Source organism: Rissa tridactyla, chromosome 3 (genome assembly GCF_028500815.1).
Source record: "Rissa tridactyla isolate bRisTri1 chromosome 3, bRisTri1.patW.cur.20221130, whole genome shotgun sequence".
In the NCBI taxonomy this organism is placed as follows: domain Eukaryota; kingdom Metazoa; phylum Chordata; class Aves; order Charadriiformes; family Laridae; genus Rissa; species Rissa tridactyla.
The window spans coordinates 43,960,238-43,986,857 of NC_071468.1; the positions used below are offsets into that span (position 1 = coordinate 43,960,238).

Genomic DNA, 26,620 nt, shown 5'->3' on the forward strand with positions numbered 1-26,620 from the left:
CCTACTGGACAGAAGTAATTCTCAGGTCAAAATGGCACTAACATCTATGCGCAGATACAGAGCTGATGCAGTCAGGGAACAGCAGCATCAACTGAAAAGTCTGTCAAAACCTTTTATCTAAGTAATGATTCCCACAACTGCCAAGAGGTGGGTATTTTATTTTTTTTTTCCTTTTTTCAACAGCTTGTTAATTTGCCCGAAGAATAAATTCAAAACCTAATTATTATTTCCTCCTCATTCTCTCATTCATAAACATGCAAATATAACTCCTTAATCCCAAACACGCATTAAATTAATGAAAGCTCATTAAAAATTGATCTCAAATTGCATTTCTTATACTCTGATGGTATAAATACGATAGAGGCTATAGCATTTATTTTCATTTGCTGCAACTTAATATTGAGAATACTTGTTTTTGTGAGACTGTATGTTTGCCGTAACTCTTAATCTTTCAGCTCCTCTCTAAAGAACTCTAAAGAAATTAAGTTCCCCTCTGTGAATCCCGCCTGCGCCACTCCGGATTCTTTTGTTACATGTAGCTAATCCTGCATGCGCAGAAATTTCTTCAAGTAGTGCAGCAAACTTTCCAGTCTCCTAACTAAATCATTTGATCAGCTATTTCTAGACAGCAATGGTAAAGCCTTTTAAATCAAATGATTAGTGTTTCGTAACCTGAGTTTGCAGTCAAGATAAACTTTTCATCATAAGATAATTAAGTCAGCAACTACCTAAAGAATTTTAAAAGCATTTGTTTGTAACAGCAATGTACAGATAAATTCTCTACTTTGTCTTAACAATTCATACCATTAAAGTACTTCAGTTGAAAATGGCATTAGTTTTATATAGTTATATTAACTTATTATCACTAGCTTGTTATTAATTGTGGGCTTAAACCAGTACAATGACAAAGGATGCAATTAATACACATTTTGGTTTTGCTATCTAGATGAAAACAATCACATAAAGATGCAGTCAAGCATCTTGAATTAGCTGTTATGGCTGACTAACACACGTAGTGTAAGGCTCCTATAGGCAGAGCTACTAGCACCATTTGTTATTAAAGTTGTCCAACGCTTGCCAGGCAAAAACTCCTCTTCTAGGAGCAGCTAACTGGTTCAGGCTTTAAAAGAGACTTATTTAAAACCACTGACAATTCCATTTTGGCAGAACCTAGAGAGGACCCTGACATGCAGGTAAGGGGGACTGCTGGAAGGAAAAGGAGGAAACCAATTCGACAGGGAGATGGGGTAGAAAGGACCACGAGCTAAGAACTGAGATGGGGTGAGCCTGACCTCCCAAACTCACTCTACTTATTTCATGGTCTTTCTGGAGGAAGGAATAGCAGAGACCACCCTGGCGTGAGAACGCTCCCCGTTCGCCTGATCAGGAGCATTAGGCACAGGCCACACCGGCGCTACGGCAGTGAGGCAGCAAACAGCGCCTTTCATTTCACAGTCGGCATGGCAGCTTCAGGCCAGCAAGGATAATTACCAGCTCGCTTTTAACATCCTGGTTCAAGTTGAATCACAAATCCAAACCGCCAAGTTTGGTAATCTCAGCCGAGTTCTACTTGCACGGCTATTTATATCAGGCATGTGGCATGGTCAAAAATCTCAGGATATTCAGCCATGGTGGTATTAATAGAACAAAAGAACATGGAGGCTCAGTGCATTGGTTTTTCAGTTCTGCCTTTAGTGGGAAAAGTATACAAATTATGTGTGAAAGCGGGATAAACGTTTCTATTTTGTTCACGGTTTATCTTCATTTGAAAACTGGCACCTACGAAAGCCTGACAATCAAGGGACAGGACTTTGTAGAGGGGCTGAACAGGCTTTGCCATGACAAGGCTGTGATAATTGATGGCACAGGAATTATTTCTCCAGTGACTGAGAACACGTGCTGCTGTTCCCGTATGGAACCACCCTCCTGAACTAATTAATGAAGTTATTTCTTTTCTTGCTCTCCAAACTCTTTTAAGACACTGAATCCACCTTTTTCAAGGCATGCTCAAGTAAGTCACCTGAAGAATTCAGAGAGCATTTCATGAAACCCAGTCACAGTTACTAATAAACTACGCCCTTTCTAAATAGCAAGACTTCTAAAAGTTAATATTCTACCCTCAAAAGCCTGTCTCTGTTCCCCTCAGTTTCTGGCTATCACTTGTATTTTCAGGAGCAGAAATTAACTGAAAGGGTGTGCTGAGGTTGTTGAACAAGGAAGCAGATGATTCTCTAATTTCATCAGAAATTATGAAAATTCATTTCATTGGAAAATGCTCAAATACTCACAGCAAAAATAAATGTGAGGTTTGGGGGTTTTTTTAGGAATGGCCTGACCTACGGTAGCACCCCAATCTAAACTGCGCTACAGTCTCCCTAGGAGTAACAGCAGCACTGAAACAGAACAGAGCTCAGAAGGAAAGGGCAGGTTTAGGGAGAGTATTCCCTCGTGACACCCATAAATTAAGATACATACCTCAAAACTTGATCTCCAGGCTGCTGGCCTGACTTACAGCAATAATAAGAAAAAAAACTAAAAAAAAAAAAATACCACTATTCAAGGTAAATGATTCACTAGAATTAAACCAGAATTGTTTGCAAAGGATTCTTAATTTTTCATCATCTCTTACAACTTGTACCTTGTTAGTAGCACTTAGAAAAGCACCACAAAAAATCCCTTTGGCATTCTAAAATTATTGGTCTTTGCTGGACAGTGTCCACTCCATTTCATTCCTTCAGAGGTGTATTCTTGCCCTGGCTTTTCAATGTAGTTTGATGGAAGTGAAATAATCTTAACCTGGTAGAACTATGAGACTCTCCTTCCTTCACAATTTTCTTTGTTCTGGAGAGAAGAATGAAGCTTATTCAAAGTCTTATTCAAAGTGTCAACCAACAATTTAAAGTAACAAACTTTTAAAGAAATTGTCTTGGTAAAAACATTTGCATAATAGCAATGAGTAATTCTTCCAAACAGGTTCTCACAATGACAAGTTTTGCAGGCAAAGATGATGATCTTTATCAGCATATGATGCCCTGTGTGAAGGGATAAAGTAGCTGCACACCATCTGAAACCCTACTGCTCTCTCAGTCTGATTCTGCTGAAGCTGTACTCGCGGAACTGCATGCTACTGATTTCAGGACAATACACAAATAAACCAAGCTATAAAAGTCATATTTTGACCTCATTCATGTGATCACAAGTCCAGACTAATAGGGCCCTCTGCTTCCAAATGTAAAAGCATGGAAGAGTGGTGGAGAGGAGATACTCCAAGCATTAAATGGATTTGCGAAAGTGCAAGTATCAAAAAGAAAACAAAGAAGATTTCAATTTTTACAGGCTACATACGTCAGGAGCAAATTTTCCTTTATATTAAGAATTTTCTACTGTTTTTTTGGCAATCTAAAAGCGTGTTCCACCTAGGAACCATTCCAGCAACAAGAATCAGCCGATCAACAAGGACACATCTCAAGTCCCTTCATATCAGGGGAGTGGGGAGAGAGATCCATTAGAAATTATTGTAAGTCATTAAAGGATGAGACATGCTAAAACATTCAGTTAAGAACACGCTTACTCGACTGCTTTCAAAACCCCATAGCAGCCTTTATACTTTCAGATTCATGGTACAATGCGCATATTAATTTTGACATTATCTGTTCAGACTATTGCACACACTTTATTGTTGCCATTTAAGGATTCTAATAGGATAACACCATTGACAGCTTAACCTTTATTAAACTGTTGATACAAGATGATTCTTTTTGCATAAAGGCAGATGAAGACATTACAAAAATGATATAGTTATTAATAGATTACAGATAAACTATTTAAAAGAACATTCTCTTTTTAATACTGGTCTTTTCTTTACAATTAGAGACCAGAAAAATGAGGGGTTTCTGTCATAATATTTTACTAAATTAGCATTTAAATAATACCTGAGGCACTTTTCAGAGATTATTAAAAGCTATGAACAATTAGCTCACTCAGAGTTAAATCTGAAGAACAAGCCTACAGTATTAACTGTTACTTACAATGGTATTGCTACTGTGTGCTTCTAAAATTCGGGTACCTGGAAGCTTAAAGAGTTCGTAAAACACTGAAGTCAGCTCCAAGCTTTCTGTCTGTCTATAGTTAACAATTATGTGTCTCAAACTTTTCACATACAAAAGATTGAATGAACATGAATTAAGCCTCACAAAATAACTGTAAGGTAGGAAGTGCCATTACCCTTTATGCAGAGTAGAAACAGATTGTGGCTTGCTGAAAAGAAGAGAAAGCATGAGATGGACAACCCCATGGGCTCACTCATCCCATGGCATGTTCCGTCATAATACAGCGTTTCTAATGTTGCTCCAGCACATTGTATTATTTCGATAGTTCTAGTTACAATCACAAAGTAATTTAAAAAACTGATATTATTCAGAGAGAACAACATATGTTCCCAATCACAAGACCTAAATACAGAGCAGACAGATTTTAGAAAAGGAGATCTGTTGTACTTCAGTTGTTCTTGATCACTCAGTGTAAAACCTTTGCTGACTTTACACAAAAATCACATTGTATTTCTGTATCTGGACTTGCCAAAACACATTTAAAACAACAGAAGTCAAATTCTGTTCTACATAGATCCACAGCCAATGGGACAGAAATTCTTGCCCCTGATTTCAAAGCCTTCCTGAGGGCAGGAGGGCTTTGCAGCTTCCACATCTCAGCCTGCATCTAGCTGCTCAGCTAGAGTATTTGTGCAAGAAATAAAAATAAATAATAGCATATTGCTATGACTAAGAGATCTAAGGGATCTGCAATGCATTCATGGTACCAAGCGAAGAGCACGGGGCAGATCTGAAATGCAAGTTCTTTGATCAAAAATTAAAAACAATCAGACAAGCTATTGGGATGGATGGAAGAAAGCTGTTCTCAGTGGGAAGGATTTTCGTGTTGGATTTTCGTGTTCTTTCTGGTGAACGGACCCTCAAAAGATGTCTGTTTGCCCTCAAGTGACACAGTTATTCAGTATCGTATCCCAAAATGGGTCCCAGCCATTTCTCCACCTCTGCCACAGACAAATTTTTTCTCCGTGCATAATCTTCAACCTGCAAAGGGACCACAAAACACGATGAAGATCTGGAAACTCCAGCTTTAACTCTTTACAAAGTTTTTTGGAACACCTACTCGTAAGGTGGTTTTGAATGCTGTAACACTACCACAACGGACAGTCCAAGTTACCTGATCTTTACATATCTTGCCAACAGCAAAATATTTGGATTTGGGATTGGAGAAGTAGAGGCCAGAAACTGCAGAAGCAGGTATCATTGCTAGTGATTCAGTTAAACCAATTCCTGGAAAAGAGAATGAAAGTTTTCTTATTCTCTGAATTGATAGTAAGCATGAATTCAGAGCCTTTTTTTTTTTGTTAGGTAGCTTCAGGCAAACCTAAAAGCCAAAAACCTTTCAGATAAAATAAAACCAAACTATTTTCCACTTCTTGTCTACTAAAAAAAATACACATAGCTTTAAATATATTGCAGACTTTCATTACAGTATTACTGTACAGTTTGAAGGAAAAAACCTTAGACATTTTGGCAAATGAAATGGGTAATGAGAGGTTCTGAAACGCAGGAAGGTATTTTTGGAATTGTGGAAGTAACAGTGAAATGTCTGACGTGTAAAATATCAGAGAAAAACAAATGGAACTCATTCCTTTTTTATGAGTTACCACCTCAAGGTTTCTGTGGACCGGGAAATATACTGCTGAATTGGCTTTTTTCCTGTTTATATCTGGAATGTCTTCTTGTAACCATAAGGATGCTAGAATTTTTCTCTGTGCAGCAGAACCCTGTTTGCACGCAATCTGCTAATTAAGGACACAACTCCTTCACCAAAAGCACTGGCAGTATTTTGCAAATTCTTCCTTGAATGAGGCAAAATAAAAGTGGCAATGAAAAGGGGAAGACAGCGATTCCCAGAACTGCTTCCGTTTGAGGTTTTTCTATGTAGCTCTGCACCGCCCAATTCGCTGTTTTGTTGGCATTTCAATCTTTCTTTCATTTGCATAAAAACAGTTTAAGAATCTTAGTAAAGCAGAGGTACCTGTTGTTTCCTCGATATTTGCGAGTTTCCACATGGTGAGTTTTTCTGTATGGTCAGGCTGGCTTGGATATCCAGGGGCAGGGCGAATTCCCTCATATTTAATTCTGCGTAGGTCAGAGAGATGTAGCTGCTCAGTACTACAATAAGCCCAGAATTCCCTTCGAACCCTTTCATGGAGCTCCTCAGCAAATGCCTTGGAATATAATACAGAGATTTTTTAATTTTTTTTTTTAATTTGTGCAGACTGATGCAATAGCTTTTTGATGAACAGAAACAATGATAGAGACTTTCTCCCCATTCCCATTTTAATTTTTAAAGGGGCTTTTATCACAGGTGAGAAATTTGATAGCATTAAAATTCACATACAGTAGTTATTTTGCTAATTCAAGTATTCTAGTTTTTTCTCTTATTGGAAGGCAGTGGTTTTTCAGCTGCCCTGCTTTAAAATCCTACATACTCAAAGCTGTAAATATGTGGACAAGTAACCGGAAAAGATGAGGTTCATTTCCCTATGGTAGCGATACATCATTATAGCACTGAAGTCGTTAGGTCTTGACTATCTGGGTATCTCGTCCAGATCTAGTTTTGGAAGGCCACATCATTCTTGCATCCATATGAATGTCAGAGGTAAGTAAGTGCCGCTGCTCTTTTTAGCGGAGAGCCTTTCCTCTAGCTGGAAGTGAGCAACAGCTTTTCTTAGCTGCTCTCACAGCTTACACTGTTTTGCCAGTAATAGTTGCCTTCAGGAGAAATTTCACTTCAGTAAATATCTAGTATTGGCATCTAGTAATAATTTCTAATAATAATTTCTGAAACTTTGTTCTAGCTTGAAATAAGCTAACCCCATCTGCATCACACCAAAGTTGCTGTAAGTTATAACACGGTTACTTAGGTGTAAGCACGAGGGGAGGCAGGTGGGGACAGAGAGGCAGAAGGGAAGGGACAGCATTTTCTAAACCACTTCATTTAGAGCTTTAAGAGCCTGTCTGCCTAACCTAAGACATGATAACTCAAAAGACCTGTACCCTGGATACATCTGCATGGTCACCATTAAAACAGAAGGCATGTCTGCAATTCAAGAATATAATTGGTGGGTCACACCTCAGTCCAACACATTCTCATGTAAATAAAACAAGACTTAAAGACAGTTCTTGAGCAGTCTTGTTTTAAAACCTGCTAAATTCTATCAATCCTCAAAAAGAACTCAGAGATGCTTTTGCAGCTGGAAGATACAGACAGCAGAGTCCCCTCTGGCTCAGAAGAGGACTCTCAAGACAATTTTAGTAGAACCAGTTCACTTTGAGATTGAATGCAGAGCACACATTACAGGCAACAGTCTAAGTTTATGCTAAAACTTGAAACAGCACCCTGTCAAGCAAATCTAGTACACAGTCAGAAAATTTGCACGGAAACACATAATAAAACCTCATACCTCTGCCAAGCGATCGCCAAGAGCCTTTACCATGATGATGTTGTATTCATCATCCTGTTTCCTAAATTCATTGCATAACTCGTCTACACCAAAGCAGGCCACAGCAAACAGGCCTAGGTAGTCACAAACGCCAGAATCCAGTGGTGCTATGAAGTCAGAGAGGCAGTAATATGGATCTGTGCAGGCAGAGTCCTTTTCAGCCTGAAGTAACAAAACCAATGCAAAAAAATCAGAACATTTAAAAAATGTATTAAATATTAGTACACTATTAATCTAAAGACCAGTAGTAAGACTAAAGGGCTTAAGGCATTTCTGACAGACACCTAATTAGTCTTTGAGCCATGATGGCTTTCTTGTACTTGAATTAGAAGAAAAACACTTCTCTTACTCTGAGGGTGTTTGGATCACTGAAGAGCAAAATGTGAAATAAGAGAGATGCTGTGCTGGACACACACAGAGAGATGTTTCGCTTCTATTTACAGCTAGTAAGACTTTACAGCTTATTCCGCAGACGAATTATTACAAAAGAAGGAACATTCTTGTGCCAACCCCTGGGTAAGAGGAGGAATGTTCCATCTCTAGCACTCAGATTCCACTTTTGTTAGCAAAACTGATGGCTGATGGTTTGCATCCCAGTTATGCAAACTGCAGAATTCTTCCACAACTCCCATTTTAGAATGCCTGTGACAGTTTATAAACACGCCTAGCTTCTCATGCTACAAACCAGGTGCTCAGTAATCCAGACAAAACAGCACCCCAGGATGTAGGTGGACATTAGCCACATGCAAATACAAACAAAATGCATCTTATCGCTACTGAAAAGTTGAATCCCAAGCAAGGTTCAAGGGGTTTACACAAACAGGAAATGTCCCCCTCACTGGATCCTTTTCCAAAATGAAAAAAAAGGAATAGAAAGAGATGACTGAACTCTGGCCATAACACCTAACAAGAAGTTTTACAGTTGCAGATCATATCAGCATATTCATTGTGGGAATACGACTGCTATTTAAAAAGTGGCACAGCTCTTGTAAATCTACCCAGCTTACAGAGAGATAAAAGTTATTTCATGGCTATCACTTGACTGAAGGTTCCTCTCCAAGTTTCCTTATTCTATGTCAATATTTTAACAATGCTTTCCACCTGCTCCCAACTGCAGTTTAAAAAATGAAGAGAACACCACACGCCCCACCCCCATGAAAACCAAAGAAACATGATCAACTGTTTTCCCAGTTTCTATAACCTACTAGGTTACAGGAAGTACCATAAAACTGAACAAATACTCTTTTTCCACACAGGTGAAATCTGTGTTAATTTTAGGGTTCTTCTGTAATGATTACAGTTAAGGAAAATTCTAAATGCATCTACAACTTTTATATTTACATCACATCACATCCTTAATAGTGCCAATGTCATAGAGAGAACTGTGTGTACTGAAAGGAACATTATATATAAGAAACAGGAGACTATTACTCTCTTCTACTTTGCTCTGGTGAAGCCTCTGCCGAATTACTTCATACGCCAGATTGAAAGAGATGCAGCTAAAATACGAGTCCAGAAGAATGGTACCCCTGACAGCACAGAGCTTCATGGCCTTAACTTTTGAGAAAAGCCTGAATAGATTTGGAATATACAAGATAAAAAGACTAAGGAAAATAAGAGTATTCCAATACTAAAAACCATTACAAGAAGAACATCAAATCAGATATTCTCCTTGGCATCAAATCAGATATTCTCCTTGGGAGAACCCTGGGAAAAGGCCAGGAAAAGAAACTGTAGTAAACTTGATTTACATGGGATATCAAAATGTTTAACTAGGTAGTAAGGCCCTGGAACAGCCCTGCCTGAATGCTTGTGAGAACAGTTTATATAAACACCTGCCATGGATCGTCAAGATACACTAGATACATCTCCATGCAACAGATAATCTGTTCCAGGGAACTGGAAAAGATAAAGTCATGTATTTCTTAGTACTGCAATATTGGCACAGGACTATCCTCATAGAATACCATACTCCAGAAATTTAGGTATTTGTTAAATTTGTTTTCTGCCATGTTTGATGACTCTGAACATGTGAACTATGAAGAAGCCGATTCAGAAGGCAGGGAAGAAGGAGAGGCAGAGTCTCTTGAAAATGTTCCATCTATCAAAATAAATGCAAATCTACCTAAGTATGATTCAAGCATGAACATTTAAAATAATAATTCTCTCAGCCAACTACCTAATTCTAAACTGCCTCTTCATGGGGAATTTTACATTAAAATTAAGACTATCAAAAACACTTTTCTCTATCGAGCTTTGTTTTCCAAGTATTTTAATTATAGGTGTTTTTAACCTTTAACACAGTGAAGCAGAATTCTTCATCTAAGGCAGAATCCAGGGATATTACAGAATTAAGGTTCATTAGGTTTTAATTTAGTGCATGGGATCCATGTGATGAATTTATACAGCACAGTCTTTAGGACATCTGACATATTAAAATGAAGACAGAAGATGCACGTCATATCTGAAAATGTCAAATCTATAAAGCATTTTGTACAACTACTACAATGCAAAATAGTACAAATACTACAATACAAGCATCTGGGTCATCACTAAGATCTTGTTATTACTGAAAGAAAAGGCAAGACAATGGCTGCAGACAGATTACAACCACTATTTTCTGCACAGATTTTAACAGCGCACTTCTGTTACTTTCTTCCAATTCAGAAAAAAAAACCCACTTTAGTTAACAAATGTTCTGTCATTGTACCTGTTGCCTCAAGCCATAAAATTTTGCTATTGGTTCCGAAGATCCCAGTGCCTCTTCTACAGCATATAATTGGATATCGTCTTGAACACTTTGAGCTGGCCAGAACCCAACCATACCTCTGGCTTGTAATTTCTTTTGATTAATCAATGTTTTCAGTAGATTTTGAGCATCATTATAAACTCTCTTTGCTTCTTCACCTATCAAAAAAAGGGAGAACCCTTTAGAAAAGGCATGTTTTCACAACTGGCGAAATGGGTTTAAGAATTGCTGAAGATTGGTTCATTTTCCACATAATTCTCTGATGAATGCAACAATCTGTCAGATACAGTAAACAGAAAGATAGCAGTGTGATTATGTCCACACAGCTGTAACAACATATATCCTGGAAAAAAAACATTAATTCAGCCAGCACCATTCTAGTAGAGGCAGAGGACGCAGAATAAAATGAGCAACAGAGAACATGCGTGTGCACCTACATTACCACAGTGCAGAAGATCCAGAACATTGATTTCAGTGTCACCCTTGCAGTTTCATCATATATTTATTTCAAGGCCCACTGAATAGTTTCAAAAGGAGAGAGAGCCCTCTTGCCGTCTTCACCCAAAACGGCAACACAGATATATCAAGTGCTCTGCTGCCGTTTTCTGTCGTTAAAATACCTCCCTGTGTTTTGGCGGCTGAATTCTAAATAAGATGATTGAGCATTTTTCCCCATTTATTCTTCAGCCTCACACTTGGTTCACTAGGTGTTGCTTTAAAGAAATTATGTCAGTGACATTTCAGAATCTTACTGCAGCACGGCAGGTCTGTTAGGATTATTTACATGAAGCATATGCAATTTCAATACTCACCTACAGTTTTATCGTTAAAGATTTTGGGGAAACCCCTGTTGGGATACTTTCCCCTAAGCTGCCAGACATCAAAGAAAGGCTTCCAGTCAATGTATTCTACCAGCCTGTTCAGGTCATAATCTTCAAAGACTTTTGTGCCGATGAATTTCGGTTTAACTGTAGGAATGAGAAGTATAATCTGACATGATGAAAATAATTTAAAATTTCTCTTGTATGTGCAGCATAACTGATGCTCAACAGCCTCCACCACTGCAAATGACCTCTTCCAAAGTGACTGTCTTAGAATTCTCACTGTCACATCGTTCCCAAGTCATACCGTACCCTACAGTTACAATGTGATAAAAAGAAGTGTGAAAGGCATATAAAGTTGAAATAAAAATTTAAGGCCTTTGGTTCTTTCATATAAAGCAACACTTATTAGCTGTTGGACTTCTGACTTATTTCATTGGCCAAGATATTGGCCAAAACAGAAGACCAAAAAACATACACAACTTACCAATACCTAACATATTTTATGGCTATATATACCTTTCATATTTACAAATCGTGCTTTCTATACACAGACATATTGCATGCTACGGTACTGTAGAATATTTCTGTAAATTAACATTTATAAGAACTTTTGCAACCACCACACACTTGTTCAGATACATGTGCACAAGTGAAAAAGCAAGATGTATCTATGTTATGATGTAGCCACAAGCTTTGCACTTGTTTTGTCTGTGCTGTTCAATACTTCATAACACAACCTTTTTTAAGATGAGCATCTTGTTGAGCCTTGTAAAAGAAATGACAGAAAGCAGTGAAGTGTTCACATCACTGCACGATGCAATTTCTTGTGGAATGTTGTTTATACTTCTAGTCTCTAATTAAAAAAAATAAAGTCAAAACAAACCAGTATAGACACTGACAGGGGAGGAGTAGGAAAAAGCGTAAGGAGCAATTTGATATAAATGCCATGTCAGAATGTGTGTTCCCTAAATATGGTATAGTGAATTTTGCAATATAACGACCCAGTCTGACATTATTTTGCAAAGCAGGCGTTAGACTTATCTTTGATTCACAGAATCACAGAATTGTTTGGGTTGGAAGGGACCTTAAAGATCATCTAGTTCCAACCCCCCTGCCCTGGGCAGGGACACCTCCCACTAGACCAGGCTGCTCAAAGCCCCATCCAGCCTGGCCTTGAACACTTCCAGGGATGGGGCATCCACAACTTCTCTGGGCAACCAGTTCCAGTGTCTCACCACCGCACAGTAAAGAATCTCTTCCTGATATCTAAACTAAATCTACCCTCTTTCAGTTTGAGGCCGTTATCCCGTGTCCTATCATTACACTCCCTGATGAAGAGTCCCTCCGCATCTCTTCAGTAGTCCCCCTTTAGGTACTGGAAGGCTGCAATAAAGTCTCCTTGGAGCCTTCTCTTCTCCAGGCTGAACAACCCCAACTCTCTCAGCCTGTCCTCATAGCATAGGTGTTCCAGCCTTCTGATCATCGATTATATGGTGTTATGGGTAACTCATTGTTTTAGATTTTTTTTACCAATTTTTTAATTACCAATTTATTTTTTAAATATACTGTGAAAAATATAAAGCAGAAACAGGATGCTCAAATTTATGCAAAAAAAAAATCTCTGCTCAGACAGACACCAGTTTACTCAAGTTGTTACACTACTATATCCTGAAGTTTAATGAAGCATAATCTAATTAAAAATATATAAATAAATACATAAAATAAAATAAAGGAAAAGCACAGTAACAACAGACAACAACTTTTAAACTAACCTGGTTTATGGCCTGATAACCAGTCATTATGGAAACCTTTTCTTCTAGCTTGCTGGAGAGACAAGTATCTTCTTTCCTGTATGAACACAAAGGATAATTTCAAAGACAGCCATCTTTCAGACAGATAAACTGTAACTGTTGTCTTGGTGGTAGAGTTTTACTCAAAATGGTCTTTGAGACAAATCTGACAACAGGAAATTTCAGTTCCAACAACTCCCAGTTCACAAGTGTAAAGTAAGATTGCATCACAACCATACCATTATTTTTTCGCATATACTTCTAATGAAACTGGCCTACAAGACTTCCAGTTCATCTGAACTACATCAGAAGTTCCTTTGTTACTTCAAATTACATGAAAATACAGCTTCAGCAAGATGCTCTCCTATTGCCTGCAAAAAGCTTAAGCCTGCAGTGATACCACCACCAGTGGCTGCAGCATGCCTCTGGGGAAATTACTGGATCTTTTGAAAGGCACAGGAAGTTTACAGTAACTTTAGTAAGGCCCACGAATTCAGTGCTGACCTCTGCTTAAAGGAGAGTGCTGCGCTCACTGACTTCAGCTTAGTGGACTGGTTCCCTGTGCAAAGACAGTCTTAGACTTGGTCAAGCCAAATGTCCTCAGCAGGAGGCCTCAAGATTTATCTTTCGTTATGAAGAGACCAGGTAAGACCCAGATGACTTTCAATTTGCTTCCGTGTTTATTGACAAAGATGGCCTCAGAGGAGTTATATGTTGTTTCCTATTGTTAATTTGTACAGTCCACCTCCACATTCCATTGCTTACTTCTCTTCAGTTTCCTCGAATGCCAGCCTCAGCTCTCTATTTTGAGACTGCTCAGATCCCTAAAGAATATGAACACATCAGGAAAGCATGGTGTTGTAAAGTACTCAACAGAGTGTGGCTTAGTTCCAGCAAAAGCAACCAGTGCCATTTTAGTTACCCCATACAGTTCCCTGTTTCCAGCTACTGCTCCAGGAAAGCACTGGTCTCCTGTAAGGCGGTTAAGCTGACTTAACTTCCAGCTTCATGGAGATTGTCCATTGAGGACAACCAAGAATTTACCAAGGATATGTTAGACTCATACAGAATTTTCCCTTATAGGTTATAGAATTTGATTTTATAAGCACTTCTGGAAGTTTTCCATCAATTCTACTGCATGTTTTAAATCAGCACAAATACACCTGAAGGTCTTTATAAGGAGCTGAAACTGAGAGCTAGCAATGAGGCAAGTACTGACCATTCAAACAAGAAAAGAAGCTAGAGCAATTTTATTTGTACCTTGAGAGACTCATAGTGTTCTTGCCTAATTTCTTCATACTCCTCTAGTATTTCTTCAAAGAAATCATCCTTTAAACTTTCATCTAAGAGCTGGGAGCACTGAAAAATGTAAAGAGAAAGCGCTAAGTACCACACTTGAACACACTATAGTAAGGACTGAGTATGAACTTCAGGCTAAGCTATCTGTCTTTCAAACTCATTGCCAATTACTCTTGACAACACTAAACTAAGCTTTACTGCTAATTTGCAAGCTAGGTTCAAAAAATATTTAAGAATATGATTATGACAGAGTACTGCCCTACCACACCAGTAATATTAGCAGAGCCAAGTCTGGCTCTAGAAAGACCTGAGAGAAGAACACTCCAAGACTTTAGAGACTGAATAGTCATAGAAACACCACACAGCTTGGCCTACTTCTTCCCAGCAGGTATCTGCCAGCTAAGACTACCCATTTGTTTGACACAGAGAGCATCCATCCCGGAAACTCCAGCCAGATGTTTCACAGTACTAATGTTGCCATATCACTAACTGCAGAAATATATCACATTTAATCCCATTGCTCTTTGCTATAAAACATGTCAAAACTACAGGCTAGGACTCAGAGTGAATCATGTCACCCTCACTAGAGAAATGGGCATTTAAATGAAGGTACCCAGTGACAATAATTGGCACAAGTCAGATGAGGTAACACGTGGCAGCAAAAAAATAACCGAAGCAACAGTAGTTTAGAAACTGGTCCCTGTTGCGCCTCTTCAATTTTCTGCCATAATATTAAGCCTTAGAGGAAAGGATGAGAGGCAGAACAGAAAAACAGGGCATATATTTTTGCATGAATGAGAAACTATGATTCAGAACTTACAACCACAACACTCTTGGATGCATCCAGGACATGAATTACAGGTGCGCTATATCGTGGGGCAATTTTAACAGCTGTGTGTGTTCTTCAATGAAAAAGAAAAAGAGTGAACGTTTCACAACTGAAAGAAACAAAAAAAAAAAACCCAAAACAGACAAAACCCCCAGCAAAATAAATCCTGATTTAATGCATAGGCCAGAACTTCAAAAGACGAAAGCGATCTGCTATGCATGGATGATTAAACACAGAGTTCAATAATAGGTACATAAACACTTTTCTTCAAAAGAGTATCAAAACGCTTCATAAATAGTGCCAACTCACATTCCCTCACTGTCTTACCAACTGACTGAAAATCAGCAACTCATTAGTTTGAGTCTCAGAAAATTGCAGCGAGAATGTTCCAAACTAAGCCTATTTTTTCTTAATCTTTTTTGCTCATCTTATATTTTTCCCTCCCACATGCTAGTCTCTGGGTCTACGGATTAGCATTAACATATTTCAGTGATGATTACTGCATTTCTGTCATGCTCTACTTCAAAGCTGGAGGCACAAGCTCTCTACTCACCTGAAGAAGGAATTCTGACAGTAGTCAATAAATATTACAAACTTGCACCTGCTTGATCAGTCAAGACATTCACATAAAAACCTCCCAATTCATCCAATTATTTATCATTTACTCATATTCCAATCCTCATGGAAATACTTCAGCATATAACGAAGAATCACTATAGTACTTTGTTGATCAAATTGAAGTTTGGAATCCTAAACTGAGGCCTAAGCTATCATGTGAAATGCAGCTGGCTATCCCTGTTGCTCAGAGTCCTGGCAAATTGTGCAAGCAAGTGCAGGAATGAAGACATTGCAGACCAAAACTCAGTTTGCTTTCTTAAATGCTACAGTCAAACACCATTTTTTAAATTAATTTAAATCAGAACCCAGGAAGAGGTCTTCCACAGCAAAGATAAGATCTCATTTTTCTTCAGGTTCTGGCAAATATTTTAAGCACTTGGCCATGGAGGTTACTGATGACTGTGCAACACAGCTGTGTAACCAACTGTCCAGAAGCTTCTTAATTTACTTCTAGATGATGCGCTTTTGATCTTGGCAGCTCTATTTTTTAGAAACGTATATTGTGTTTTCTATTTTGATAGGAACAGAGAGGAAACAAACAGGGCACGGTCTTACAATGGCACTTTATCAACTAGTACCTATTCATTTTTATATTTTTTAAAAATAAACTTTACCACAACAAAACTGTCACCATTACTTGTCAGCATCTGAATTTACCAAAGCAGTAGAGTAAGAATTCAAAGCTCATCATTGTTGTAAGTTATGAAGAAACTCTTTTATGTAGATTCTGTAGGCAAAATCCAGCCCCTCTCTATCATTCAAACTAACTTCACTTTCCACCTTTCCAAGCACTTATGGTATCCTTATTTTAGATAACAATGTCTACTTATTACAGAGAAAAAGTGTAGATGGTTCTTCCAACATGTACGCAACCTTCCAGAATGCACACATGAAGTTAAACTTAAGACTGTGGATGTAAAATTAAATATATATTGCCAATCCAGTCTTCCGTACAGAATACATTTACTTGACATATATTTTATGGAAATCGTATGTGTGTGGGCATATGCATAAGTATGTATTTGTATACAGTTCACATGAATAAAATTATTATTTATGTCTACAAAATTATACATATATTCTTCAATAATTTCCATATTCAAGGATAAAACTAGTGTTGCCTTGCTGTTGGCAACATTCATCTCTCTGGATAAATTCTACAATACTGTTTGATGCTGGTATTTGACATCAGTGACTAGGCCACAATGCTCTGCGTACAAACACTAAAAAGATCTCAAGAAAGGGCTCTCCTAAGACCTCCAGTTAGAATAAAGCCCTTTTTTTTCCCCCCCTGTCAAATTATGGGGCGATTTGCTAAGGCCAAAAATACAAAATACATTGAGCTAATGGTTCTGCTAGAACACGTGCTGCTCTAGTAAAGAAAGCAACGCTGCTAACAGCTTCTAGTTATGCAAGAAATGACCTCTGCAGTCTTCTGAGCTGTCACATGCTCAAGCATATTGTACATGAACCAGTTAGCAAAGCATGACCCAAGGCCGTTACACGTGCCTAAACCATATTGGTGGTAATGTTAATACCAGGTGTTAGTGAGCTGTCAACACTCGTCTTCAGGACATCACAGCAGCTGTATTATTTCACTTGAACAGATCTGAGAGAACAAGATCTCAACAGGAAAGCTCAGTCTATCAAAAGCAAAATGGTAACTATTTCAAGGCAAGCAGCTAGAATTTATTCCCTACCAGCCTGCTTGAACGGGACTGGGTTCTCAACCCAATCAACACAGTACTGAACAGTGATCCAGGAAAATACATTAACTTTCTTAAAGATAATAGCTCCCTGATGTCAACATGACGATTTTGAGGCTCAAAATCCTGCATTTTCTCAATGCTTTGGTGAATTGAAACAGATTATTCAACCCCTTAGAAGAACAGAACTGTATTCATATGCATATGTGTGTGACATTTTAGAAGGAAACATAAAACTTCCATATACAATATACGCTTGCAAAATCCATAATGCTCGCAAAAAAAGAAGTGTTTAAGGTGTCCATTACTTGTTGTGTCCCAATTACATTTTACTCCTATATTGTAGGACTCCTGATATAAAGAAATAACATTCAGTCTTAAGTACATACATACCAGTACGTGTGCTAGGGGAAAACAAGGGAAAGGGAGAGAGAAATGGCTATAACTTTTCTTTTTCCCTGGTTAATGTTACTTTCGTATACATTCCCCTTCTTCCCAACCGAGATATCTTACTTAGAAGTAGTTGCTCCTCCAATCAGCAAAGGAATCTTTATTGCCAATCTCTCCATTTCCTTGGCGACAAAAATCATTTCATCCAAAGAAGGGGTGATGAGACCAGACAGGCCAATTATATCTATTGCAAATTTACAAACAGACATACACAAAAGGTTTAGCAAATCTACTCTAGAATGACACAGAAATTATTACAGAAAGCATTTCTCCCATACATCAGATAACTTCATGCGTCAGACAGAAAATAGTGAGATAAAAGCGCAGGGTAGTTGCTAGTCTAAAAGCAAGGTTTGACCTAATTAAAAAGTGAAAGCTTTCCAAGATTGAAAGTGATGCCAAATGCCCAGTTTAGGATTTTCCTCAAGCGGTCTTCACAGCTGCTGAATACGTACTGCTCTAGTTTCAGCAATAAATATATACTACTTCTGATTAGCAACCTCAGAAGTTCAGCACTGAGGTGGGAAATAAGACAAAATAATTATAAGCTGTGCTCTCAGAAACAGCAAACGTTTTCAACTTCACCACCTATGTTCCACACAATTCATCTTTTCCAAGATGCAATAGACTGTTTCAAAGCAACTGTAACTTGTTTCAGAATGTTCATTATTTATTAGAACAATTCAGTCCTGATTTCACACTCACTGATCTGGCAGGCTGAATGCCAAGTTCTTTTACTGATTTAAGAACCAACATGAAGTTATCTAACCTTTCCAAGTCTCCATTTATCCATCCATAAAACAAATACTAAAACGTCTCTCTTGCAGCTTTCCTGTTGATACAGGTTTTCAGTGCCTCAGCCTGGGTTTCACGGAAGTGCCAAATACTAAATAACTATGATTGTCAATGCAAAAGTTCTGATTTATCTGAAGATAGTCTGACCAAATCATAGACAGCACAGGAATGCAATGAGTAGCAATAAAAAACGTGAGTGGGGTTTAAAATCAAACAATTCAGGAGTACTAATGAAATCTCTCTATACCTGCTTTGTTCTCAACAGCAGCTCTCAATATCTTATCACATGGAGTCATGACTCCTAAATCAATAACTCTGTGAAAAGAAGTGAGATGACACAAGATTCTTTAAAAAAAAAAAAAAAAACATTTCAAATTTCTGCTCAAGGGCAAATACAGTACTCTTACTGTAAATAACTGACCTAAAATTAAAGATAAATTTGAGACTTTTGTTTGTTCATTTCTCTTAAGGCCTCTGTTGAGAATTTTAATATAGGAAATACCTCTGGGTCTGGCAAAATTTTCAATACATCAGAGTTCCAAATGATACAATAGATAAGAAAATTCAAGTGTAAAAGGCTTTTTTTTGTAATTTTTTTTTTTTTTGTGGTTGTACTGAATCCGGCTGAGATGGAGTCAATTTTCTTTATAGCAGCTGGTATGGTGCTGTGGTTTAGATTTGTGACCAAAACAATGCTGATAACACACTAATGTTTTAACTACTGATGAACAGTATTTGCCCAGCATCAAGGCCTTCTCTCTTTCGCACTCTAATCCCCAGGGAACAGACTGGGGGGTACACAAGAGGTTGGAAGTAGACACAACCAGGCAGATGGTGCAAACTAACCAAAGAAACATTCCATGGCATATGATGTCACGCTCAGCAATAAAAAGGGAGAGAAGGGGTTTAGTAGGGGTTAACAATCTTTTGCTCGTGAACAGTCTACTCATGAGGAGTGGTGAGTGACTGCTTTTGCATCACTTGTTTTGTTTTTTCTTTCTCTTTACTTCCACTTCTTCTTCACTCATTAAATATTTTTAATCTCTACCCACAATTTCTCTTGCTTTTATTCTTCCTTTCCTCTTTCCCCAACCCACTGAGGTTGGCTGGGTGGAAGTGAGTGAATGGCTGTGTTGTGCCTACCTGCCTACCAGGGTCAACCAACAGCAGTGGCATTTCTGAAGTTATTTGGACAATACAAAAAGGTTTTGTGGACATCACATGTCAGGAACATAAAGTGATTCACATTAAGGGGTTTTTTCCCCTCTTATTAAAGCTACATTTTATGAAATGAGACACTGCACTTCCCTTGCTAGCATTTTATTCCTATAAACCCTAGCCATTGCCAAGGTTTTTATTTTTTCCAAGTAAGCCACCCCAGCCTGCTAGCTTCATTCCATCTCAATCGCACTCATGGTGACAGAAAACACTATGGCTTCAGTTCAGTAAGTCTAAATAAAGCCCAAGAAAGCCTGAAACCAATCGACAGAGTTTCAAGAGATAATGAAACGGAATATACTGCATATATACAGCACTGCTACTGGCTTTGTGTTTTAAAATAAAGAGATCATTTTGGCTCTTTTTAGAGCTAATTACAGCCCCAAGTCAAAAACAAAACTAAAGGAATGAATGGTAAGACAGAGTTCCAAAGCAGGTTCACCTTTGCGCAACATTTGACAGACACTTGACAAAGGGCTCTGATGGAAACGTGGCCATTCATTCCAACACTGTTGCCAACCCTGCTGCATGTACACAGGCCTTGAAAAAGCTAACTTTTCTTGAAGTTGCATCTTTTCAAGATCAGAAACAGGACAAGAACCTCATCTCTTATTTAACAAAAACATACCCCAGCGAGTTTTTTAAACCTTATAGTTAACGAACAGTTTGAAAAACATATTAAAAGGTTCTTTGGAATCTTACAAGGCTTCCTTTTTCCCAACACGACACACAACCCACATGTAGCCTTGCCTACTACAATTGTCATATCTGATTTTTTCCAGACATTATACTTACATGTTGAAGACATTATACTTATTATATTTAACTAATATAGAACAAATACAAAAACTGATGCTTTCATTGACGTTTCAGTTGATGTTCAACTGTATTCACCTCAGATGCCAATTTATTAGCAAAAAAAGTATTAAAGGAGGAGGCTATACTGCCTCTTGCCTCCCCATTAATAACAGCTGGCATGATCTGGTATTAATTAGTTAGCCTTATACAGCTGTGTTCCCAGCTACCTAACTTTAGTCTCTTTACCTGAAGTTGTTGCAGCCCAGAACAACTCCCACAATGTTCTTGCCGATATCGTGTACGTCTCCTTTCACAGTCGCTAGTACTATTGTTCCATGATAAGGATCCTGAAAATTGAACAAATAGGCCAAGAGTTTAATTACTTGGAAGCCTCAGTATGTTTGCACAGATTCTTCAACAGCGCAATCCTAATCTATGACCAAGACTCCTATTGTAGCACAAGCAATTGCAAAGTATAGTAGAGGTAATATAGTCAATATTAAAAAATATTTTACAAGATCTAGGTAATAAAAATTTGCATAAGAATTGTTCTTGCAAATTGCATGCATGTTATTCAAAAATCTGCATTTCAAAAAACCAAAACAGATAAAAAATTTCAGATCTGGAGAGCATTTTATGTAGTGCAATAATTGAACTCCTAAGGTACTTCTGCTCCAAATATAAACCTCAACAATAAAGAGTTTAAATAGATTAAATATTTAGAACAAAAGGTTACGAACACTTATAATTACATGCCTGTTTGTGCATCAAGAACAATCTTTCAATGCAGTGCTGAGAACAATGAGAGGAATTAGCAAAAGCAGAAGAGACTAATTTTTTATGCAATGCAAATAGTAAGGGAGACATTACAGTGCAGCGACCAGGCGACTTCAGACTACCCAAGCAGAACAAACAGGCTGGAAAAAGGATCTCCTTGAAGAAGAGAAGCTGTACTGTCACAAACTGGTCCTAGGCTAGACAGCATTCAGCCCTGACTAAGGGAGCCTACCAGCAGGGCAACACTGGAACTTCCTACAGCAATTCCCCACCAAGACACAGGCCTTTGTGATACATTTTTAGTTGTATAATCCGTGTTGTCATTTGGAGCAGCTCCAGGTTATCACAGCGCCATGTTTTAGTCGGTGCAGGATCAGATGCCAGTAACAGACTATTTAAATTGCACAGAATTTAAATAAAGTGGAAACCCGAGCATGTTCTATGTGAAATTACAGAATATTTTTTCCAGCCAGTATCTCATCTCCTTCGCAGATGGCAGAACTGGAGGATTAGATCCTTCTATGAAGCATGTTATATTTCTGGACAGCATTGTGTAGCTCTCTACTTCGTCAACCTACATTGCCTTCTGTAGTTGCAATTTTCTGGGGGAAAAAAACCTTTATATATTACTAAGAGTGATACTAGCATTTCCCATGGTCTTAACACATTTTTTTAATAAAATCCCTGGATCCCCACCAATGTTGCTGTTTACTAAAACATATTATCTCCCCAGTGCTCCTGCTTTACAGGAGATTGGAGAACACAGAAGGCAAAATGGAGGTCTAAGTCAGCCATCTCAGTACATCAATAAAAAAATTTGCAGCTGAAAATATACTGCTGGAATGCAAGATAAAACTGGGGAAAGAGATTAATCAAGGACTGGGGGAATAACAGAAAGTGCTGCCCACGTGTATCATACCTAGTAACTACTGATGATTTAACTAGTGACTGATATCCAAGAAAAAAAAAAAAAAAAAGGGATTTGCACATGAGAAGAAGGAAACCGTGTGCTGGGCAGCAAACAACATGGGCCAGAGCACACACTACTTAAAATAAACCCCACTTAGGGTACACTGTGATTTCAATTGTCTCAAGCAAGGAGGTCCTCAAGTTCTGGGCATGCATCCAAAGGGCTTTGTATTTTTTTAATCTTGATAGAGATCCACAGCTATCTATCCTCAAACATAAATATCAATGCTTTGCATTTCCTGGCGGTCTGTGACTAAAACTGTCCTGGAGGTTACAGTAGCCTGGGTAACATCAGACGCATCAGTTACCACAGCCTGCAAATCTTTTTCCTTCAAGTCAACATCTAACTTTGGAGATAAATGCAGCTATTCTTTTTCCTCTCTCACCAATTCTCTATACAGCGACAACATTTTTTTGAAGAGGAAGGCACTACATCCCTTGCCCAGCAGAAGATAGAGGAAGCAGGAGGACAGAAGCCCTACTTTTTCCCTACTGCACTCCTCTGCCACGCAGAATATCTCACAATCTCTTCAGACTGCTTGCTGTATTTTTAAGAACCTCTCAATTCCATTTCACTTCTTTTTAGCCAGAGAATTAAGTAACAGAGATCCTAAGTGCCACAGTAGATCCTAATCCAGTGCCCATGGAAGCAATGGGGTAATGATTTTCACTGACTTCAAACAGCATCAGAACAAACCAGGAGGTGCCAAATACTGGCACTGTCATCTGAATTAAAATAAAAAAAGAACAGCATGAGCAGGAGATAGATGACACATAGAAAGGTGACTCAGCCAGAGAACAAATCCGCTTGAGATACTGGAGAGAAGACACCTTTTTCACATTCAGAAAGAGCACGGGGAAAAAAGACTAGGCATTCTCCTTCTTCCATTAAGATTAGTCAGGTTTGATTATCAGGTCATTTTCCTTTCTAAAACATTTGCTGTATTCATTACATTTAAGATGGACAATCACACAACAGATCCACAGCAAATGGAAAGATACTGTGTAAGAAGATTCCAAGGGAAGAACTAGGAACCATTCAAAAATCCACAGAACAGAAACCAAAGGAAATATACAAATATCACAGTTTAGAGAAATTCTGCTATTCATCCTTTTTGCATGTGTGTTAAATACCAGATTCTGATAATACCTATTGTCTCTGAGAACTCATGAAGACAAGGTAAGGTTCCACAGGACTAATGAAAAGTAAATGCATATCAAACCTAAATTTGATAATCAAAGACAAGAGAAGAAGAAAAATATTTAATCAAAACTGTAAGCACCTATCACATTATAAATATAGTAGGAAACAGGACACATGAGTACTTAAAACGGGATTTTGTCTGAACTCTCTTTTCTATTGAATAGAATCTTGTCAGCATGGAGGAACAAGAGACAACCTATATATTCATTTTCCAATGCTCTTATCACATATTCCATCAACCAAATTTGGAAGAAATTAATTCAAGTATATGCACAGATAGGTGATAAAACTATTCTCAGGCCAACTGTTAGCGATGAAACAGTAAATGCTATAAAGGAAAGACCCACAAGGACCTGAAAACCATTGGATATTTTCAATCATATATATATTTTTTAGATTATATAAGAAGTAGTCTTCAGAAACTGGTGGAAAAAACACACATATGAAAAGACAACTATATTCAGATCCTGTTTTCATAAACACTTGTCCCCTGCAACTTGGTCATGGCTACACATGCAATGAGCATATTATTCTATTACAACGAGAGGTCTTGAAGTCACGATCTGTGAACAAAAAGGATGGAAGAATTTGGTTCGTTTAGCTGGGAGAATGGTCAGGGGTGGAGGCTAGGGAAGAGCGGAATAAAGAGAAACATGGTAAAAGGCTTTGAATGTGCAAAAGGGAGTTCATAGCCCAGGAAGGGCAGAAGCAGTAGAAGCAAATGGCAAAATTTGCTATAAAGTTAGAAGTGCCATAAATAAATAACACTAGAATTAAATATATAAAGGTATAAAGGGCCTAACAAAGGCTTATGGCATTCTTCAGGAAACTTGTGAAAACAGCTTAGGCACACACCAAGCAGAGTTCCACAAGATCTGCACTTTATGAATTTCCGACCTACTTCAAATTATGCCAAGATTTTCAGTTTCCATATGACTGCATCAGCTCTCCAGCATGAAAGCTGAACAAACGTCATCAGCAAAAAATAATTTCCATTTTTGTCATGGCAAGCTACAAAAGATTTACAGCACAAAGGACTGTCTTGCCTCTTCCTCTACGCTGCCTCGTTCAGCTCTCCTTTCTTCTCTTTCTTTTTCCATATAGGGAATAAGGTGCCCAACTGCTTTCTTCATAACTCGAGCAGATTTTATCACCTGCATAGATAAACAGAGGGCGGGAAAATAAACAATAAAGATCAGGTATAGGAATAGCCTCACGTTTCTCATAGCTTTCTTTCATACCCATTCAAACACCAAAAAAACATTTCACCTGCAAACCCAGACTCCAGCTTTGCAGAGCATTCTGCGGTAGCAGGCTGTTGGCCCTACTGGACTAAGGGCGTACACACAACACTTGCTTTCACAGCGCAACCTCTCCGACCACTCACAACAGAACTGGTAGCTACAAACAGGTCCAGACTTGGACGGTGCTAAACCCAGCAATCTTTGAATCTTTTTTTCTCTCTTTCATGGGTCTAGACTTAAAACTGCGTTTCAAATAAAGCAAAAGCACTCAGTAAGAGAGGAAACAAACATAAAACTACATAAAGAAAGTCAAGTTCCAAAGTAAAGGAAAAACAGGACTGCTTCTTAGCATCGCCTGAATTTTCCCAATTCATGTGCTACACCTAAAAAAACAGCCAGCGTAGAATGTTTTGGCTACATTTTACAATGCTAGTTTTTGCAGAATAGGAAAATATATGAAATCATGTTCTCTTTACCTGAGGCAGAAACATCTTTCCGGCACCAAAAAGCTCCCCAACAATTTTCATACCATTCATCAAAGGCCCTTCAATTACATTTAGAGGTCTAGGATATTGTCCCTGATTTAATCTTGCTTCTTCTGTATCTGCAGTAACATACTTCTCAATGCCCTGGGAAAAAATTGAGAAGCTTTTATCTTGCCAGAAATACAGCTTCTATTTAGTTGCCCTCTCCCCCACCCCCCCCAAAAATCACAATGAAAGTATAAACAGATACTTTAGATACTGCTAGTCTTTAAGAATACCTCAGATGTGTATTTAAAATAGGTTTTCTTAGGAAATAAAATACTGCATATAAAGTTATTCAAAGCAAGAGTCGTCCGTATTAAAAGGTTGGTTTGTTTTTCTTAACCATGTCACAAAAAACCCCAAACATTCAAAGATTGCTTCCTTAGCACAAGTGCCACTCAGTGCAGAACTTGTAACGAACCAAGCAAATTCCTGGAAATTAAAAGCAACATGTTACAAAGTAAAAGCAGTATGTTTCCACCAACACTAGCGGAATAAAATATTAAGGGTCAAAGACTTCAACTTGTGAAGTTTAAAGAAAATCACATTAATTAAATCTGTTATTCATTATTAGTTAATAGCTTTCAAAAGAATGGCAGTTGAAGAATTTTTAAAGCCAAAAGTGTCCCTTAAAGTCTGAGCTGAGATCATGTCTCTGAGAGCTGAAGGGCAGGACAATTTTCTGCACAGGTTCACCTTTATGAGGGCATATTCCAGCCTTTCCTCAACAGAGCCTTTCCGCCACTCATCAGTCTGTACAATTTTTTTTCCTCCTTGGGCATGATTCTGAAAAGGAAAAACATCCACAGGAGCTTGCAATCATAAAAAGTACAACTACGGACTTCACTTTTAGAAAAGTGAGGATAATCTCAAGAACTGACCCATAAAATAATTTTAGGTTATTCAAAAGGGTTTTTTATATACATGCAAATCATACTACAAATATCTGTGATGTACTTAAGACACTCAGGGGGCCTACATCCCGAAGAGCATATACCTCAATGAAAATGTAAACAAAATTAACAAAGAAAAAGTAAAAAAAAAAAGTAAAGGAAAAAAAGGGAGCTGTTTAAGAATTTTCATGCTCTTAAAAATGATGAAATGACTAATCCTAAGGGTTTTACTTCTGGGAATGTAATTTAAATCGATTTCTAGCCCACACACTACACCTCATTTTAAAATTCTAATTAATTTGGCACTAATTCAGTTTCTGCTGGAAGAGGTTATGTTATTCCATATCACAGATGTGTTTTCAATCAAGCGGC

The 26,620-nt window shown here is 38.1% G+C and overlaps 1 protein-coding gene across 7 annotated transcripts in view; it reads right to left on the reverse strand.

Annotated features, from left to right (window-relative positions):
• Nucleotides 1-4,743: 4,743 nt before the first annotated feature.
• MTR (5-methyltetrahydrofolate-homocysteine methyltransferase) overlaps nucleotides 4,744-26,620 on the reverse strand; it is a 52,193-nt gene continuing 30,316 nt past the window's right edge. Inside the window, exons 19-33 of one of the 7 annotated variants that reach the window (XM_054195207.1) lie at nucleotides 26,052-26,141; nucleotides 25,305-25,457; nucleotides 24,631-24,738; nucleotides 20,881-20,981; nucleotides 18,866-18,933; nucleotides 17,887-18,007; nucleotides 15,041-15,122; nucleotides 14,182-14,280; nucleotides 12,904-12,979; nucleotides 11,120-11,275; nucleotides 10,269-10,465; nucleotides 7,520-7,720; nucleotides 6,088-6,280; nucleotides 5,224-5,336; nucleotides 4,744-5,090 (exon numbers count right to left, since the gene is read on the reverse strand). In XM_054195207.1, the coding sequence (XP_054051182.1) occupies nucleotides 5,004-5,090; nucleotides 5,224-5,336; nucleotides 6,088-6,280; nucleotides 7,520-7,720; nucleotides 10,269-10,465; nucleotides 11,120-11,275; nucleotides 12,904-12,979; nucleotides 14,182-14,280; nucleotides 15,041-15,122; nucleotides 17,887-18,007; nucleotides 18,866-18,933; nucleotides 20,881-20,981; nucleotides 24,631-24,738; nucleotides 25,305-25,457; nucleotides 26,052-26,141 (1,845 nt within the window). In that variant the 3' untranslated portion in view covers nucleotides 4,744-5,003. Of the gene's footprint in view, nucleotides 5,091-5,223; nucleotides 5,337-6,087; nucleotides 6,281-7,519; nucleotides 7,721-10,268; nucleotides 10,466-11,119; nucleotides 11,276-12,903; nucleotides 12,980-14,180; nucleotides 14,281-15,040; nucleotides 15,123-17,886; nucleotides 18,008-18,865; nucleotides 18,964-20,880; nucleotides 20,982-24,630; nucleotides 24,739-25,304; nucleotides 25,458-26,051; nucleotides 26,142-26,620 lie in introns of those variants that run through there. The other 6 variants (XM_054195206.1, XR_008465398.1, XR_008465399.1 and 3 more) reach the window with 6 other exon arrangements.